Source organism: Pteronotus mesoamericanus, unplaced genomic scaffold (assembly GCF_021234165.1).
Source record: "Pteronotus mesoamericanus isolate MK-2021 breed Mesoamerican mustached bat unplaced genomic scaffold, CSHL_Meso_final contig_2, whole genome shotgun sequence".
NCBI lineage: Eukaryota > Metazoa > Chordata > Mammalia > Chiroptera > Mormoopidae > Pteronotus > Pteronotus mesoamericanus.
The window spans coordinates 31725790-31745448 of NW_026555084.1; the positions used below are offsets into that span (position 1 = coordinate 31725790).

At 51.4% G+C, this 19659-nt stretch overlaps 1 protein-coding gene across 2 annotated transcripts in view; it reads left to right on the forward strand.

Moving 5' to 3' along the window:
* FAF2 (Fas associated factor family member 2) overlaps nucleotides 1–7780 on the forward strand; it is a 54304-nt gene extending 46524 nt beyond the window's left edge. For both annotated transcript variants that reach the window (XM_054568528.1, XM_054568529.1), the window contains 3 exons: nucleotides 1177–1348; nucleotides 2270–2413; nucleotides 6986–7780. In XM_054568528.1, the coding sequence (XP_054424503.1) occupies nucleotides 1177–1348; nucleotides 2270–2413; nucleotides 6986–7168 (499 nt within the window). In that variant the 3' untranslated portion in view covers nucleotides 7169–7780. The remainder of the gene's footprint in view (nucleotides 1–1176; nucleotides 1349–2269; nucleotides 2414–6985) is intronic.
* Nucleotides 7781–19659: the final 11879 nt, after the last annotated feature.

Here is a 19659-nt window from a genome sequence, read left to right on the forward strand (position 1 = left end):
CGAGGAATGACTGTAACTCTTCTTCTCCCCATTACATAAGTAATGTACACTGGTTGCAGAAAATTTGGAAAACAAAAGCACAAAGAAGAAATTTAAAGTCACCCATAATCCCAGCACCACTTTTAACATTCTGTTACATTTTTTTTTAATTATACAGACATGCCATGTAGCTAAGTTGATTGGAGCCTTGTCCTGTAAACTGAAAGGTTGTAGGTTCAGTTCCCAGTCAGGGCACATGCCTAGGTTGTAAGTTCGGTCCCCAGATGGGACACCCTTGAGAGGCAACTGATTGATGTTTCTCTCTCACATTGATGTCTGTCTGTCTGCCTGTCTCTCTCTCTCTCTCTCTCTCTCATATCAATAAACTTAGGTGAGGATTTTAAACAAGATGATAAAAAAATTAAATAGTCCTGGCTGGTGTGACTCAGTGGATTGAGTGCCGGCCTGTGAACCTAAAGGTCACTGGTTTGATTCCCAGTCAGGGCACGTACCTGGGTTGCGGGCCAGGTACCCAGTTTGGGGTACGCGAGAGGCAACCACACATTGACGTTTCTCTCCCTCTCTCCCTCTCTTCCTCTCTTCTGCTCTCTTTAAAAATAAATGAATAAATAAAAATTTTAAAATGTAAGCTCTTTAAAAATAATAACATTAATAAATATATAGATACACACTCCTATATACATACACAATTTTTTTGGCGAGGAAGTTGGAAATATAACAGAATGTTAGTGTTTTCTCTTTGGTTGGTAGAATTCTGAATAATATGTTCCTACGTTTTTCAAGTCTTCTAAGATGTGTGTATATAGTTTTGGTTTCATGAAATAACATATACAAAAATGTAGTGGCTCAAAAGGTTATTTTCTGTAAAATGTGATCTGATGATAGTTTTATAACACTCATCCTGTTACTTCTGTTAGAATTTGTAAAAAAGTTTAATTTTAACAATGAAGTTAGAAGGGAAGGGAAAACCTTGCCATTTCTTTTTTCTGTCAAATTAAACTGGGGAAAGAGATGACCGGTCCTGGTTCTGCCACAGTCTCCTTTGGAACCTTGTAAGGTAGTGCGACTGGTCCTCTGCCGAGATTGTCAACCTCTTTACCCCCAACATTCCAACATAAGAAAACCCAGAGCTTGCTAAGACTACTCTCTTCTTGTGTGCCTCTGATCTGTCCTCAGGGAAGAGCGGAACCAGACCCAGGTGCTGAGGCAGCAGCAGGACGAGGCCTACCTGGCCTCCCTCCGCGCCGACCAGGAGAAGGAAAGGAAGAAGCGGGAGGAGCGCGAGCAGAAGCGGCGGAAGGAGGAGGAGGTGAAACAGCAAAAGCTGGCAGAGGAGAGGCGGCGGCGGGTAAGGCGCCTGTCTCTACGCCTGATGCCTCCTGAACTGGTCTTTCCCTTTTTTTTAAATCCTCACCCGAGGGTATGTTTATTGATTAGAGGTGGGGGCGGTGGGGGGGCGTCAAGGTTAGAAACACCAGTTGGTTGTCTTCCGTACGCTCCCCAGCTGGGGACCGAACCTGCAGCCTAGGCACGGGCCCTGCCCGGGAATTGAACTGGTGCTTTCTGGTTTATAGGATGATGCCTGAGCCACAAAAGCCTGAGCTGTGTTGACTATATTTTCATAAAAATATTTTAAAATTTATAAAAATTTTAATTAAAAAATTACAACCATGAGTAAAAGGCAAAACAGTTCTGTTCCATCAAAAGTAAATATAAATAATAAACAGTTCACAGTGCTGTTTATTCACAGCAGTAATTTCTAACTGTTCATTCCTTTTTTTTTTTAAGGTTTTATTTATTTTTAGAGGGGGAGGGGAAAAGAAAGGGAAACATCAATGTGTGAGCGCCCCCTACTGGGGACCTGGCCCGCAACCCAGGCATGTGCTCTGACTGGGAAATGAACCAGCAACCCCTTGCTTTGAGGCCAGCACTCAATCCATTGAGCCACACCAGCCAGGGCTGTTCATTCTTAGTAGCAGTGTTGGCTCCTTTGGCATTTCATTTATACTCCCACTTGATTACAGCCAGTGTCCTCTAGTCATTCCATTTATTTCAAAGTTAAATACCTGAATATAGTCAATAAAAAGTACATGTGATGCAATAATAGTACTTTGAGTTCGGTTGTTCATGAGTCTTGCCAAGTTTTTTTCATGATGATTAGTATATTAGTACTAATGTTTTCTTGACTACAGAGTAGACCTACGTGATGATTGTATGTCCTGTTTCCCTTTTGGAGCTACAGCCTCACCTTTGCTTTATGTTTCTACAGAATTTGCAAGAGGAAAAGGAAAGGAAGTTGGAGTGCCTGCCCCCTGAGCCTTCCCCTGACGACCCTGAAAGTGTCAAGATCATTTTCAAGTTACCTAATGATTCTCGAGTAGAGAGGCGGTTCCACTTCTCCCAGTCTTTAACAGTAAGGGCCGCCGATGTCGCGTGACCGCGGGTGGAAAGTCTGGCCTGTAGACTCAGAGGCTTGCGAGGAGCTGCCAGCGTGTGGTTGGTGTGCCTGCCGCGCTGCGGAGCCAGGGAGGAAGGGGAGCAGAGGGAGGAGGGCGGGAGGGGTGCGGCGGCCCACCGCAGGTGCCTTCCGTCCTGCGGCCCGCCCTCCGCAGTGTCAGGGCTCCTTTCAGCGTGATTGGGCTCAGCTCAGGAAAAGATATGCCTTGCCAGGGAGCCCCACACAGCCTGTGTGCGAGGTGAGAGGCTCCCATTGCTGTGCAGAGAGAGCTCTGTCTCCACTGGCCCAGGAGCGGGGGTTGTGCGTCTGAGTAGGAAAGCACGGGCGCTCCGCACACAGTCGTCACTCTCCCTTTCGGCCCACGGAGGCCGTGAGAAGCCCCACTTTGTGGGGCTCCCTTGTAAATCTGGCTTCCGTAGAAAAACAGTGTGTGTTATTCCGTAGGGAAGTATTTGAAAGCCGGCACTCTATTAATAAATATCTCACGGAATGGGGATCCAATTCTCATTCTTCCAGAGTCACGAGATGTGTTTCTTCGGTCACTTGTCTTAATCTGTCAGTCTCAGTTTCTGCGTCTGTAACATAGGTGTAATAAGCTCTCCGTGGTAGGATTGTTGTTGGGATTAAATTCATATGTAAAATGTTCAGCATGTGCCTGGCTCATTATAACTCAAATGCTATCTTATTTTTGGTATTTATAACCAAAAAGAAGCTTCTGTTTATGTTGAGAGTTGATTTCCCAGACTTAGAACTGCAGTAGATTCTGCCATTTCCCTGGTCACTGGGAACAGTCAGAGTAAAGTACATACTGGAAATGAGGGTGCGCTGCGGTCCGGGGTCCCGCTGCCCGACTTGGCGCGTCTCCGTGTTTCACTGCCGGACAAGTCGCAGGATGCTCTGCAGAGCCTCACGGCAGCCCGCCTGTGAAATGGAGATGTAATCGGCCTTCGGGTAACTTTAAACTGAAGATACGTCAGGCACACTGGGTGCTCTAGGGATTATACTGGGGACGGGGGTCTGGAGTTTTTCGAGTTTACCGGCCAGTAAGGAATGTAAGGCTGGAAGAGCTGAAATAGAGTAAAAGGTTATGAGCCATCCTGGTGAGTGAGAAGCAAGAAGCTCCCTCATTTTCTCTCTCATTTATGTATGTGGGGGAAGGCACTCACATGTCTGACTTCGGCGGGGGGGCGCTATAAATTAGAACAAAATGGAAGAGCTTCACACAGCACCCGCCATGCGGCAGGTGGTCACTGAGCGACACCCCTCCCTGCGTGTTTCCCAGCCCTGGTTGGCCTGCGGGTCTCGGCTGGCAGCCATGTTCACTGGCAGTTTGGCTGTAGTATGTCGGACAGATTCTCGGTACATACATGAAAAACTAACCAAAATTTTACTCTCGAGAGTTTTACAGGAAAGTCTGTTAAAATTGTGGAACAGAACAGGCTTGTGGCCAAAAGGGAAGCAACTCATTTGTTAACTATTTAATCCTTAAAGGTTTTCAAATAGGTTCTCAGTAAAAGTTATTTAAAAAACAAACTACAGACTGAGAAATACTTGGTCATAGATGGGGACAAGGCTCAGGGACGGGAAAGAAGTGGTAAAGCATTGTGATCCTTCAGGCTTGTCATTTCCCATTCACGGAGGCAAATAATCTACCGCCGAATATCTTAGGGTTTCTTAATGCTCTTGGAGACTTTGTGCCTTCTTCCTGGGAGCTCCGTGCTTCATAAATAAATAATCTTCAAGGATGAGTGAATGTTCAGTGAAATAGTTTGCATGTGATGCCCAGCTTTTGTTAGTAGTAAAATGCTAAGGTAACAAAGGACAAACTGTCAAAAAATTTCTTAGCCCCATGAGTGGCCAGAAAAGCAGCGTCTGGGTTTCTCTTAAGCAAGGCGTATACAGGTGACCCAAGTCACACTCAGCCCAGAGCTCGTTTTCCTGTCCACCATGGACCGGAAGGGACCTTTTGAGGTGATGTCACCTGTTTCCTGTCACCCACTGTCAGTGGTAACAAAAAATGCCAGTTTTGTACCAAGGTTGAGAACAGTAGTTCCCCCTTATCTGTGGTTTTAGTTTCCCACGATCAACTGTGGTCCGAAAATACTCAATAGAAAATTTCAGAAATAAAAAGCTCGTAAGATTTAAGTCCCAGACTGTCCTGAGCGGCCTGCTCAGGATGTGAGTCCCCGCTTTGTCCAGCGCGCCTGCGCCGTGTGCTCTCACCCTGTTCCTAGTTGTCGGGGGGAGAGACCACATTTGTGACTTTTATTACAGTATGTTATCATATTGTTATATTTTACTGTTAATCTCTTACTGTGCTTAATTTATAAATTAAATTTCATCGCAGGTATGCATATATAGAAAAAAACATAAACGTGTATAACATGTAGAGGGGTTCAGTATTGTCCACACTCTCATGCATCCACTGGGGGCCTTGGAACGCATCCCCCGCAGATAACGGAGCTGCTGTATTCTTAAGCAGGGATTGAAAAGAAAATGAAATACTGTATCACTTGTACCTAAAACCCATGTTGGATTCATACCGAGAATACTTGGTGCAAGTCTAATTGATGCATCTCAAAAGAAAAGGAGAGTGAACGTTACTGGAAATTGCAAAAAGTCAGAGAAGGGAGCTGAAAATCATAGATGTTGATAGACTAAAATACACGGAGTTAAAATTATGAATGAATTAGATAAGACGACCATGAGTTTACTCCTTAAATCCTGGAATTATAGCCCCTCAAATGCTCTAAGGAGGTAAGTTTAAGACAAAGGGAGGGCTGCTTCACACAGAGGGGACTAAACTTAACGAGAGGTGGAACACAAAGAAAATAGAAGTCCGTTTTCTCCGAAAGTAAGGATAACTTGAGTGGTGCGTTCCTGGTCTTTGGGCTCAACCTGAAAGGGGTTAGCGCTGCCTTCACAGCAAATACCTAGGGCCTTTGTTAGACACAGAATGCCAGGCTCCAGGGCACCTCAATGTGGCATGAAGAGAAAGACAAAGATGCCCTGGTCCGTAGGGGTCTTGCGTTCTGAGTTTCAGCAGTGTGAGTTTTCCTGGCATTGCCATACTTCTGCGCCTTGTCAGAGCTGGGGCAAGGGGCATTCCCACAGGAGAGGGGCCCGTGGGGAAGGTCTCTACCAGGTGAAGGAGGCGTCCACAGGTGGGGACAGCCCATTGCAGGAAGTCAGAGGCCCAGGATGGGTTGGGATGTTAAAGCCAGAACCGGGTGAGGAGCGGGGACGGACCCCGGCATCAGGTGTGTGTGTGTAGCAACCTGGTGTATCAAGTAGATATAGACGTGTGCGCGCGCAGTCTCCAGCCTTCTCCCCGGAGAGCACTTGGGAGCAGCAGTGCCCCCGCGGTGGCGAGCGTGCCTGCCTCCTGGACGGTGGCTTTTCGTACCCGTGTACGAAAGGGAGACCAGGGGTCCTTGGAGAAATGGCTGATGCCAGGGCTGGGGCAGGGAAAACGCAAGATGAACCTGGAGCACCTCGTGCCCAAAAGCACGTAATTATTCAGAGAACAGTGGAGGCACGTGAGACACGTCAGACATAGAAGTCAGCTTAAATGGGCTGCGTCCGACTCTATCTGGAATAGTTTGAACATTAAAATAAATGATTGTAACATTATAACCTACCTAATAAAATAGGAAATCATGACTCTATAGTAATATAAATAAAGTTTGAGGAGCTGTCTCCCTAGTTTCAGAGTGCCTCCCTACAAAGTACTCATTAATGACAAAGGGACAGAATAACTTCCAGTTACCAATGTGGGTAGTGTAGGTCATGGGACTGGCAGACAGTGGCTCTGCGTGCGTGGGACGCACTGAGGAGAGCGTGGCGTGTCCGTGACGCCCCTGCCGGGGAGGCGCAGCTGAGGTCAAATTGCAGTGAAATCCCACCGGGAGGCTTTATGAGTGTCGAGGTCAGGAAAGTCAGGAAAGACTGAGGATTTGCTCCGGCCTGAAGCAGAGAGAGGTGACATCTCAGTGCAACACGCTGCTCTACACTGCGTTATTTTGCTGTAAAAGGCAGCTGATGAGACTTGAAGGGGCCTGAATAACGATTAAATCAGTTAAAGATCCTGCCTTGCCGGAGAGCTGTGTGCGGACGCGCCAGAGAGTGTCCCGAGTGTGAGGCACAGGCCAGTGTCCTCAGGTGGAAGGGACATCGGCCGGCAGCTCTCTGTCAGCCAGGTCAGAGAAAGGGAAACCTCTGTGTCCTGTAATTTTTTGTACTTGTGGTTATTTCTGAGTAAAAATTCTTTAGCTTTGTATCAGACAAGCTATCAAAGGGAGAAGCAGGTGAGCGGGTTCAGAGAGGGACTGGCACTGGGCTGCGTAATAAATCTCTTAAAAGAGCTGCCCTGCGAGTTTGCTCTTTGACACGGCAAAACTTTGAAGTAGGCTTGGAATTTGGATTCCAGTGTCATGTGATCATTCCATGTCTGGGGGATGTTTGATTTCACGGCGTGGCATGTGTGTCTGTCTCTCACGCCCTTCACTTTCTGTGCGACCTCTGCAGGTGATCCACGACTTCCTGTTCTCCTTGAAAGAAAGCCCCGAGAAGTTTCAGATTGAAGCCAACTTTCCCCGGAGGGTGCTGCCCTGCATCCCATCAGCGGAGTGGCCCCGCCCCCCGACGCTGCAGGAGGCCGGACTCAGCCACACGGAAGTGCTCTTTGTTCAGGACCTCACAGACGAATGACACTTCTTCTTCCTCTCCCTCCCGCCTCAATTCCTAAAAGAAATGGGGGGAAAAACAAGAGATAAAAATTCATATTATTATTAAATACAATATTTTTTTTAATAACTGCTGCATTCTAAGGAAGGATCAGAAACCACGCTGCCTGTGAGAGTCACCGCCTGTGCACCACGAGGGTCGCAACGAGCGTTCCAGCCGGCAGCCCACCTCTCTCCTGCCTCCTCGCCACACACCTGCCCGCGGGGGGCCTCCGCCGCCCGCCCAGCCGCCGTCCAGCGGGGAAGGGGGCGTTCCCACTGGTTCTCATCCATTCTTGCTTTTATGGAAAATAAAAGTGACAAACCTCCGTCAACCAGCTACTGCAGCATCTCCTAAGGACTTGTTTCTCCTGCCTCTGGAGAAGAAAGGGAAGAGAAGGCACAGAGCAGAGATGTTCCTCGAACTTCCCACAATTTATGAATAACTTTTAATTTTTTTTCTGTTGCTTTGTAATGACCAAAGGAATGAGGCTGACACAGGTGTATTTTCTTCCTTTATTTGATAAAGAGCCAATTCTTAAACCCGTGACGCGGTTTCCTGCCCTTGGCTCCTTGGCCCGCAGGAGTGTAATAAAGGTGCCCCGGGCGGTGGGGTGGGGTGTTTCTGCCATTGCCCTCTCCAGTTCCCGGAGAGGTCGTTCTCTTTGGTCCAACTCTTGCTGTCCTTCCTTGCCACGTGTGCACCCCACTTGGAGTGCTGGGTGGAAATCTGGGTTTGTAGCCCCTGCAAAGGCTGTATACAGATGCACCCATGTGTGCAGTGTGAACTCTGTGTACACTCACCTGTACACCCCACTGCACTGTTCCTCGGAATCTGTACCAGGCAGTCACTACGGGGTCTGAACCAAAGGACAGCAGCTCTTCATTCCTCGTCCGACGTGTGCGTGCCGTGCTGCCCGGCCCCAAGCTCTCCTGAACTGCCAGGCGTGGTGCCTTCCCAGAGGACTAGCAGGGCTGGGGCGGCGCCAGCGGACCCACGTGCAAGCGCCCTGCTTGCCTCCACGGGCGTGACGCGCCTGCGCGGGCGGCATGTTCAGGGCAGAAAGACTGGAGGCCTTGAGGGGAGCCCGGCAGAACTCTCAGGCTTGCAGACTGTTAGAAGGCAGATTCCAGTTTCTGATGTAGCACCTGCTGGAGGCAGCTTTTATCCTCTTGCTCTATTGCTGCGTTGAAGTAATAGGGTTTTTTAAGTGGCTGAGTTTATGGTAATGGGTGCATGGGCCAGGCCACGTGTTACCAGATGCCAGCGTGAGCTGACAAGTATTCCAAAGTGCTCTGCAGCCAGACCGGTGCAGTCTCCTCATAACGCTGCAACCTCCGGAAGCTCTGTAGCTCCTAGCATGCTGCGGGCCCACGGGGTCGCGTCGGGAGGAAGCATAGCTCTCTGGGTTCACGCCGTCCGAAGGCTTTCTCTGTTGTGTAACTAAAAGCTGAGGCCTGCTCTTAGGTAGCAGCAGCTTGGCTGCTCTTCTCTGCCACCTCAGTGGCTGGGGTACACACCCAGGGGCAGGGGCAGGAGCTTCGTGGGTGTCTCCTGAGGAGCCTCAAAGTTTTCCAGTGGCCTTGGCATGAGCTGCCAGAACACTGGCTCTAGAAAACTTAATTCTGCTCCTGGGAGCCCATTATTCCACTTTGTTTCCTGCTGTCCAGAAGCCACTTGGGCAGGATCTCATTGTCATAAAATGTATCTGGAGTGAATACCAGGATAAACCCGTCCTCCACTCGCCCCTGTGTGAAGTCTGCTTCCTGCTGAGAACTATGCAAAGAGGAAAGTTCCCCCTGCACTCAGAGCGGCCCCGCCCTGCCCCGCCCTCGCCATGGCTTCAGGCTGTTTCCCTGGCAGCCCGGGAGGGAAGGCAGGACCTCCGCTCGGCTGGTGTGCTGCCTAGCCCGCACCTCTGGGAAATTGTAAATTGTTTTCCTTAATAGTCCAATCTGCATCTTACTCTACAATGTGCACTTTACGCCTCTTGCCTTTTGCTAACTTGTTCAGTGAAGGAAGTCAGAGTCAGACACCAGAATATTAAAAATGTTCTGTTTTTGTCGGTACAATTCTTGGCACAACTCTTGGGACGGCCTACGCCTTTAGATTTCCAGAGGCTTCCAAAGCACGCGCTCCTTTTCTAGTCCGTGTGAAATAGCCCAGACCTGTTCCTATCTCCCTGCTGACCCTAGAGCTGCTGCCAAGGTATCCTTCCTCCCTCCCCGAAAGATGCACATGTTGTCAATGCCAGTACAATCCGTGTGTGACTCCCAGGAGTCTCTGGGGACTCGGTGGCACCTGCCAGGGAGGAGATAGAGAAGCAGTGATCTGCAAGCATTTGCTCGTTTCCAAATCACCTCTGGGTGGTATCAGCTGTTGTTTCCAAATGGCAAGTCATCACCTAAGGGTGACTCACTTGTAAGTTCCCTCTTGCACTCCCGAGGACTGAAGTTGTAGATTCAGCTGCGGGACACGTGGGAAATGACCAAGCGAAGAGACCAGTGGGAGTTAGTTGAATTTCTGCAGCCTCAGTGCAGGCCCTTGTGTTTCCTGCTTCTGCAGACTTTCCTGCAGCACACATTTCTCCTTGCTTGCCTCCACTGTCAGTTTGGCTAAGAGATGGCTGGGGGCGGGGGGTGGGGAACTGTTTCTCTTAAAAACTGAGCAGTTAGTATGAAAATGGCTAATGGTGCCAAGGCAGGAATTTCAGAAAATGACGATGGGGAGGAGTGATGACCCCCAGGATGCAGAGTCAGGGAGTGTTTCTGGTGCTTGAACAAGAAGCTCTATGTCACGGCAGGTGTTTTGGGACTTGGGAGGAACGCAGCAACAGGAAGTCATCCGCAAAGGATGCAGTGCCCCAGCTCGGACTGCACCGGAATAGTTACATGTAATTGAAGAAATCTAGTGTACTTTAAATTTTTTTCATAAAAGTTTACATTGTATTGTAGGTTAACATTAAATGTTTTATAACAAAAGTTTCCTAAGTTGTGGGTCCTGTCTGGGGGAGGGGCGGTGGGCATTTCTCTGCACCTGGAGGAGCGGTTGGGAATGCGGGGCAGGCGGGGGCGGGTGGCCTGCGGGGAGCTGCACGGGCCTGTGCGTGTGTCCCCTGGGAGCGCCGCTCAGCCGGGTGGTGTCTAGAACAGACAGGTCTGGGTTCGAGTGCAGGCCCTGTCATTGGTCAGCTTCTGCCCTGACAGCTCTTGAGCTTCCCAGGGGAACGCCCACATGCTCAGCATAGGTTTGTAGAATTAAAAAAGAAACGTGCGTGAACTGCGCGTCAGGTGTCGCCGCGGGCGGGCTCCTCTCCCTGTGCGACTGTGTGCTGGAAGGATGTTTTTCTTGCAGTAGTAACGGTTTCATAAGGAATGCCATTTTTGCCCCAGCAGACCTGTCCTTGCGAAGCAGTGACTAGAGTCACCTGATCTAACCAATTCTGGACCGGTGGGACCCGCTCATGCAGGGTCTGTGTGTGTGTCGTCACCTCCGGCAGGAAATTTAGGCCTCTGTTCTTTGCCTTTTCTCTTCCCCATTGTCTGTCCTGTGAGTTGGAGTCTTGTCACCATCTGCCCCGTTGCTTATCCCAAGATATGAGACCTTCATTTTTTAATGTACATCTTAGGCGTGAACTGGAACGTCTTCTCAGTCTCGGAAGTCGAGGAGGAAGTTTACTCACCTTAGGTCAGACTCCACTAAGAATGGACACTTCACAGTTGATTTTGAAGTTCCCATGTAAGAATTTGGCTACCAGTTAACAGAGCCAAGGGAGATTCCAACTCTGATGCCAGACGCACTTGCTTTTAAATCCTGCCCGTGGCCCTGGTTTTAGCCAAGTGACCTCGGCTCTGGGCTTCACTGTCACCCGTGAAACAGGGACTATCGTAGCTGCTGCTGATCAGTGGGCTGCTGCCCAAGGCTTTTGGGACACAGCAGCTAATGGCCCCCAGGTGGCTGCCTGGGGGAGAGGACGGGGAAGGGCTTCAGCTGAGGCTTTGCGTGGGGCCAGTTGTGCCTGACACTTGGTGACCTGCCTCTTGGTGTAGTGGTTGGGCCCCGGTGGTGCCAGCCCTTCCTCAGCCTGTGAGCTCCCTCGCACCTCCCCTTGCTAACTCTCAGAGTGGGTCTAGAACCCCCAGGTTTCTTCCCTCTAAACTGAAACCTGGTTGTCCCCTGAAGACACCACTTTAAAAAACACCTGAGCAGGGGCCACTCATCACCCCGTGAATCTTGGCACCAGGAGGCAGGACCTGTATTTCTTTCCTGCCACCCTGATGCCCTGTCTTCCGGAAGCACATGCCATCCGCTGGGACTCTCCCGGTTGCTCCCGGCCGCTGCCCACATGTGGGCAACTGACTCTCCACCACGACCCAGATGGCTCTCGTCTCCACATGTGGGTTCTCGAACCCGTCCTACTGCCCCTGAGGTGAGTGGCAGCCCGGTACGGTGGGGAGAGGCTCCGGAGTCAAATCTGGCTCTGAAACTGCCCAGCTGATTGCTGAGTGATGGGGTGAGGTTCCCCCCCCCCCGCCCCCGTCAGCGCCCTGGCAACGGGTCCTCGCAGGGTTCAGGCGGCCCTGAGCCTGCGGGGCCGGGGAAGTGAGGGGCGGGGGTGCTGCCTTCCCTCCTGTGCCTCCCCGCGCTGCCGCGCTGCGAGTGGGGCCTGCGCGGGGAACCTCAGGGCCGCAGAGCCCGCCCCTTGTCACCGCAGCCGAGATCCTGCCGCCCACCCCCGCCCCTCCCCGCCGGCCTCGGTGCTCTCTGCCAGGCGGGCCTCGCGCACGCCTCTCCGCTCAAGGCCGGCGCTCAGCCGCAGTCCTGACCTCGGCTCAGCCGATAAACTGCGGACTCCTGACATCTGTCAGCGCCGACCCAGGGGCCCAGGGTGGCGCCTGCACGCACCTCCCTCCGATGCAGCTCCCGGGCCCTCCCAGGGCATTTCTGCCGTGCGGGCGCCGCTGCACTGTGTCCCCCTTTCTCAGGTGCAGGCCACCTGCATCCTTTCTACCCTGAGCTCGTTGCTACACCAGCCTACTTCCTGAGGAAACTGAGGTCTTGTCACAGAGCTACTTCCTTTTTCACCCCCAAATTGTTCTGTGATACCACCTCCTTTGCCTTTCCCTTGTGGGTGCATTTTCTTTTCAAAGATACTCACAGTACAATGCCCAGATCTTAAATCTACAGGTCAATTCAAAATTTACCTGTGTGTACCATGAAACCAGGACGCCGAAAACGGCATCACCCCAGAAAGCTCCCTCGTGTGTCTGGCTGTTCGGCGGCCCTTCAGAGGGCCACTATTCTGACTTCTTTCACCGTAGAAGCTCGGCCTGTTCTTGAACTCCATATAAATGGACTCGTGTGTATGTGATTTTATAAAAATTATTTTCCTGATTCAAGTATTTTCCTATTCATGACAGGAAAATTAAATTTCATAGTACGAGGCCCTGGCCGGATAGCTCCGTTGGAGGGTCATCCCGCTACGCCAAGGTGGCAGGTTCCACGCCCGCTGAGGGCACATACAGTGAATGCATAAATAAGAAACCACCAGTCGATGTTTCTTTCACTCTCTCCCTCTCTCTAAAATCAATAAATTAAAAAATTTCAAAAAAATAAAAATTGATTTTTAAAATTTCATTATACCACACTGTCCAGAGATGTCCATTGTTAATATTCTTCCTAGACTTTTCATTGCATATAAAAACTTTCTTTTTACAGAAGAGGGATAATATTGTAACTACTGTATTATCTCTTTCATTTCTTTTTCATCTTTTTAATGGCTATGCAGCATTTCACCGGATGGATATACTGTAAATTTGTAATTTAGGTTATTAATGATCTTGTGATATTCAGGTGGTTAAAATTTTTTTTTGTTTTGTTTTCTTTAAAAAAAGATTTTATTTTTACAGAGAGGGGAAACAGGGAGAAAGAGAAGGAGAGAAACATTATTGTGTGGTTACACTCCCACGCACCCCCTCCTGGGGACCTGGCCCACAACCCAAGCAAGTGAGTGCCCTGACTGGGAATCGAACGAGAGACCCTTTGGTTTGCAGGTAGGTGCTCAATCCGCTGAGCCACACCAGCCAGATCTTCTTCTGCTTTTCTGTATAGCATGTTGATAATCTTGTAGTTAAATGTGCAAGTCCATGCTTATTTTTTCAGGAAAAAATGGGAAAACAATCCTAGATGTGAAGTTACTGAGTCTAAATAGAAATGGAAATTTTTACTTTTTTAGAGATTCTTTTTTTTTTTTTAATTTTATTTGTTTTTAGAAAGAGGGGAAGGGAGGGAGAAAACATCGACGTGTGAGAGAAACAATCACTTGCCTCTCACATGCCCCCAGCTGGGGACACAACCCGGGCACGTGCCCTGACCAGGAATTCAACCAGCGACCTTTCCGCTGGCAATCCACTGCGCAATCCACTGAGCCACACCGGCCAGAGCAGAGACTTTTTAAATGCTTTATTTCCAAACTGTAGTACAGAAAATTATACTCCTACTGGCCGTGCTCAGTCCCCCATCTCTGTCACTGTCACCAAAACCTTTACCCACTATCAGCCCCCTTTCAGTCACTTGGACCCCTTGGTCTCCATCCAAAAAGGCTTGGCACCTCCTCCCTTAACCCTGCTGCACCCACAGGCCACCCAGTGCTCTGTCTTCTTCCCTGAAAAGGTGGTTTGCACAGCCAGCGCCCACATCCTTTGTGTTAATTTTATTTCCAATGACCGTCAACCTCTCAGGGTTGCCTGCGACCTAACTGCCATTTTCCTTGGCCTCTTTCAAGAGCTTTCCGAAAGTAGTTCCCCAGCTGGTATCTGTCACAGGTAAGTGTCACCCTGTTTCTGGTCCCACAGGTGGGGATCAGGCTATGTGAGCTGGGTTAAGAAATGTACGCTTGATCCTGCAGGCCACTGGGGGCTTTAACCAGATTTGGGCTTGTGAAAGCTGACTCTGTCACCCTGGAGAGATGATGGGACAGGGCAGGACGGCAAGCAAGACTAAGGTGACATGACGGGGTCTTGGATTCGGGGCAGGGAAGGTGAGAACTTGTGGTGGGCACGAGCCCAAGGACCGGGAAGGAGAACAAAACTGGGTGGTGCCCAGGTGTCAAACGGCTGGATTCAGGAACAGGGGCAGTGACGGGCGGCCTTGGCAGGTGGAGTTCACGCAGCGCAGTGCCGGAGGGCAGAAGGAATGAGGGGGAGGGAGGTGCGAAGGTTGAACACTGGCAGCTCATGCCGCTGGGGTTGGGGCAGGTGTGCGGGCATGTGGGACGAGCCAGACAGGAGCCCGGCCTAAGGAAGGGTCCTATTCGCTTAAGGCAGGAGAAACTTCATTATGTCCAAAGGCTAAAAGCAATGAGATTTTAGAGGAAGAGGATGACGATGCACAGAGAAAGATGCCACTGGGATGGTGGGAGGGGCGAAGAAGGGCAAGAACAGAAGTCGGTGCTTTTGTGGGTTTGAAGACCAAAGTGGAGGGCATCCCCGCGTGGTGGCCTTGGTGTTCTCTGTCAGGTTCAGGGAAAGGACCAGGTCGGAGGTCGAGGAACACTGAGGAAGATCTGAAACAGATGCGAAGCTCTTTTTCTCGGGGGAGAGCGTAGGAAGTCTTAGAAGGTTCTCTGGACAAGTGGAGGGCCCAGGTGAGATTGACCAGAACACAGGGTGGGAGGAGGCACCCCCTTGTCAGGCGCTTGTCACCAGCCTACCTTCCTCACCACTGCCAGTTTCCTGACAACAGGTCACACGCGGGCGCTCGCATTCTCAGAGCCTCCTTTGTCCGCTCTGGGCCCTCGAGAACTTCTGGCTTCCTTCTTCTCTGTCCCTCCCCATGGCCGCACTCGTTCACCACGTGGATCCCTGGGCTGTTCGGTAGACTCCCCCCCCCCCCCCCCCCGGCCGTGCTTTCCCACCTAACGCTAGGCTGAGACAACTGGTATTCAAAGGAACGGTTAAAGGACCTGCTGTCAGTTGCTCAAACTCTCTGGCTACCGGAGAGACAAGCGCCTAGGCGGCCAGATCCACCTTCCAGGATCCCGTCAAGAAAGACTCGGTGCCGCTCTGGCTCCATCACAGCCCAGGTTCCAGCGGGCGGAGGAGCACGGTGGGTCTGGACTGGAGGCGCACCGGCAGCCTGGCGCCTGCACACCCTGCTGTTCCCCCTGAGCTCCTGCCTGTTGGTGCCTTTGTCAGAGGGCAAGCAACAACCAGGAAACCCACTCTAGCTAATTTAAGGGGCAAGACTGATGTGCTGGAAAAGCGGGCAGGGGCCAGAAGTGAAAGCCGGACCTGGGAAAGGGGGGATTGAGGGCAGTTGTGGGCGGAGGTGGCAGAGGCAGAGGACAGTTTGGGATGTCATTGGCGTCCCCACCTGTGGGACGGGGAAGCACAATTGGCAAGCAAGTCAGGGCTTCTGTGCTCAGTTGCAACGCATTCGACGAGGCAGAGCCTTTTCTATTAAAAAATTGCAGAAAAATATAAAGAAAAAAAAAATTATTCATATTCCCACCAGCCAAGATGATCACTGTTTTACATATTTGCTTCCAGCTTTTTCTCTCTGGACTCACTTTGGTTAAAATCACATAAAATGCTTATACATTTGCTTAAATAACGCCATTCGTGCTCGGCACAGGCGGCTGACTCCTGGCTGAGCTGGGCTCAGGGCCCACCCTTGGGCGACCTGCCTACCTCAGCACGCTTCTCTCCTCGGTTCGTCCTGGCTCCTCAGACCTGCGGAGGCTGGGGACGGACGCCAGCAGCCCTCGACACATGTGTGACGACTGGCAACGAGACCCCTAACCGTGAATTGCACCCCGCTGGACACTGAAAGGAAGCGCGGGCGGGCACCTGGCCCGGGCCCGGGGCCAACCTCCCACGCGCTTTCCCTGCCAGCAGCTCCCTTGCTTGTTCAGTTGCTCATCTGGTCACAACGTGCTCACGGTGCCTCCCCGTGCTTGCTCCGCGGGGAGGGTCTGGGAGCCTGGCAAGCGAGATGGGCGGCCCACGGCCTCCGATCCTAACGGGGAGGCGCGTGGAGAAGAGCAGCGCAGGGCGCGCGCGTGGGAGCCCGGGGCGGTGTGGCGGCTGCGCCTGCGGGAGGGGCTGGGGGCGCTCCAGCTGGCCTTTGCAAACGGAGCTGCCTACCAGGAGCGGAGACGTTAAAACGTTGAGGCAACTACACAGTGCGGTTCAAGGGCAAAAGGTGGGGCAGGTGCACCTGGGTCTGACGGCGCTCGGCTGCTTCTTGGCCCCGGGATCCGGGCAAAGCTGCTCCCCGCTCCGCGCCCCAGGCCGCAGCCTTCAGCCAGGGAACGCGCGGCGGGGCGGGGAGGGCGGCCGGTCCTGGCGCCAGCGGTTTTCGGCGCGGGGGCGGGGGCGGGGGGAGCACGGCGAGCTCCCCACGCGAGAACCCGGCGGCGGCGGGGGCAGCGGGGCGGGGGCGACGAGGGCGAGACTAGCTCGGGGTCCTGCCTCTCGCCCCGCCCCGCCCCCAGGGAAGCCCAGAAAGCGGGCGGAGGAGGGCGAGAAGGCGCGGAAACCCGTTTCTCTGACACCACAACCTTCCTCGGAAGTGACAAAGGGGGGCTATACTCGGGGCTGAACTCGATCTGGTTTCCGTTCATAAAGAAAAAAGAGAAAAAGTGAGCAAAACTCCTTTTGTGACGGCCAGCCCCTCAAGAACCCTCGCATGTGCCCAGGAAGCTGGTGGTATTGGGCGGGGGCGGGGGCGGGGTACCTGGAAGACGGAGAGAAGAGACTAAAGAGAGGTCTCGTTAGGACTTTTCAAAAGTGCAGTCTCCCCCATCGGTGTGGCTCAGTGGGCTGGGCGTCGCTGATTCCCCCGCAGGGCACGTGCCTGGGTTGCGGGTTCCTCTCTGGGGCATTCCCTCCGACTGTTTCTCTCCGACCTGGATGTTTCTCTCCCTCTCTTTCTCCCTCTCTTCCCTGCTCTCTAAAAATAAATAAATATATATATTTTTAAGTGGACTTGCTTACTTGGGGAATGCAGGAGTGGAGAGACTACAAAGCTATCCCGATTCTCCCATTCTCCATCTGGGCCTAGACTGGGGCCTCCTCTAGCTGTGGTCCCTCCAAATGGAAACCGAAGATACACACCTCAACTCAGGGCGTTGAGGAGCAAATGAAACACTGGTTTATAAGGCCCCTGGGACCTGGCCTCTACCCTCCAGCGTCACCCTGTGCTCTTGCTAATACTCATCTTTTATTATTACTATTATTGTTGTTATTGATTTGAGAGAAACATCAACTTGTTGTTTCACTTACTTATGCATTCACTGACTGATTCTTCCACGTGCCCTGATGGGAGATCAAACCCACAACATTTGCCTATTGGGACGACTCTCTAACCAGCTGAGCTACCTGGTCAGGGCCTCAAACTCATCCTTGCCTCTGGGACTTGCACATTCTGTTCCCTACGTCGGAAATGCTTTTCTCCTGACCATCTCCTGCTCATTGGCGGGTCTTCCTAACCTCAATGTCACCTCCTCTGAGAGGCCAGAGACCTTGCTATAATCTGAAAGTGCTCTTCATCTGTATCTCCCTCCTTCCAGGATGCCAGCTTCCTGGAGGAAGTGGAGGCAGGAACTTCATCTTATTCACCAGAGTTGCCCCTGTGCCCAGGGCAGTGTCTGGCCTTGGGCGGAAGCACTCAGCCAGCTTTGCTGAATGAATTCACTTAACACAAATGATATGTCAAGCACCCGACCAGACCCCGAGGGCCACGGGCACTTCCACAGAGGACTGTTGTGCCCCCGGGCCCGGAGGACAGCTGGGTGTCCTCCCTGGCAGCACACGGGCTGAGCGTGCAGGACGCCGAGGCCGGCCGTGGCGAGAGAGCGGCCAGCCCGGGAGCGCTGCCCTCCGTCCCCCAAGGGAAAGCTGTAGTGCACACCCTGTGGAAGGACACCCATCAGACCACCTGACAGTTCATAAAGACGCCGCTTTACTGCCAGTTCATTGGTTCTTCAAAGAACGGCCACCATGGGCCAGGCACCCGGAGATGCTTCTGACAGGAAGAGGTAAGGAGAGTGACCACCCTCCACCCTGGCCACACCTGAGCGGAACAGAGCGTCAGCCCACACAGGATGGCATTTTAATGTGATTCATAAAGCCCGGATTGGATCCAGTTTCTCACAGGCTTTTTTTAATTGGAAAATAAATACAGCCCTGGCTGGTGTGGCTCACCGATTGAGTGCCAGCCTGCAAAGCAAGGGGTCGCTGGTTCGGTTCCCAGTCCAGGCACATGCCTGGGTTACGGGCTGAGTCACCAGTAGGGGGTGCATGAGGGGCAACCACACATTGATGCTTCTCTCCCTCTCTTTCTTCCTCCCTTCCCCTCTAAAAGTGAATAAATAAAATCTTAAAAAAATAAAATAAATATAGATTCATAGGAAGTTGCAAAAATACTACAAAAAAGTTTAATGAACCCGTTGTTTTCTCTTGATGATAAGATCTTTTCTCAAACCAGAAACTTGACATTGGCATGGGTTTCATGAGTTTTACATGGACCCATCTGTGTGTGGGGGGCTCTGTCCGTTTCATCCCATGTGTAAATTCGTGTAGCCACACCATAACGGTTCTGGGTAGATCCAGAACGGTTCCATCGCCACAAAGACCTTCCTCCTGCTACCCCCCACTTCGTTCCCCCGTCTCTAACCCTGGCAGCCACAAATGTTGTCATTTCGATAGTTATATAAATGGAATTATATGTCACCTTGGCGACTGGCTTTTCTTCACTCAGCATAATTCCTTTGAGGTCCATCCAAGCTGTGATATATCAGTAGTTGGTTCCTTTTCACTGCTGAGTAGTATTCCAGGGTGTGGACACACTACACTTGTCTGTTTCCTCACTGAAGATATTTGGGTTGTTCCCCATTTGGGTTGTGGTTATTATGGAAGAAGCAGGTTGTGAACGTGTTTGTGTTTTGTGTGGACATGTTGTTTTTCTGGGATCGATGGAGGGCAGTGAAGGTGCTGTGTCATGGGTAGCCACCTGGCCATCAGCTGGGGCCCCGCCCCTCTTGTGACTTCCTTGGGATTTAATGGGGTGCAGATCTGAATGCCTGCGCCAACCATTCTGAACCTACTTTGGGTATAAAGGACAATCTGGGCACCTGGATTTGGAAGCAAACAAAGGACAGGAGCAGCATGTAAGCCATGCACTCCTGCTGGGGCGCACAGAGATGGGACATCGCTCAGACAGTCACCAGGCGAACAGCACAGGGTCTTACTTCACAGATGCGTGTATGGCTGCCTAGGCTATCCACTGCCTTATTTGTTAGAGGCTGTACCAAAATACATGTTTTTAACAACATTAAACAAGTAAAAAAAAAAAACCCCAAACCCTGCCAACCTATATTCCACCGTGGCAGTACTATTTAACATCCTCACCAGCAATGTATGAGAAATCCAATTTCTCTGCAACCTTGCCAGAACTTGATAATGTCACTATTT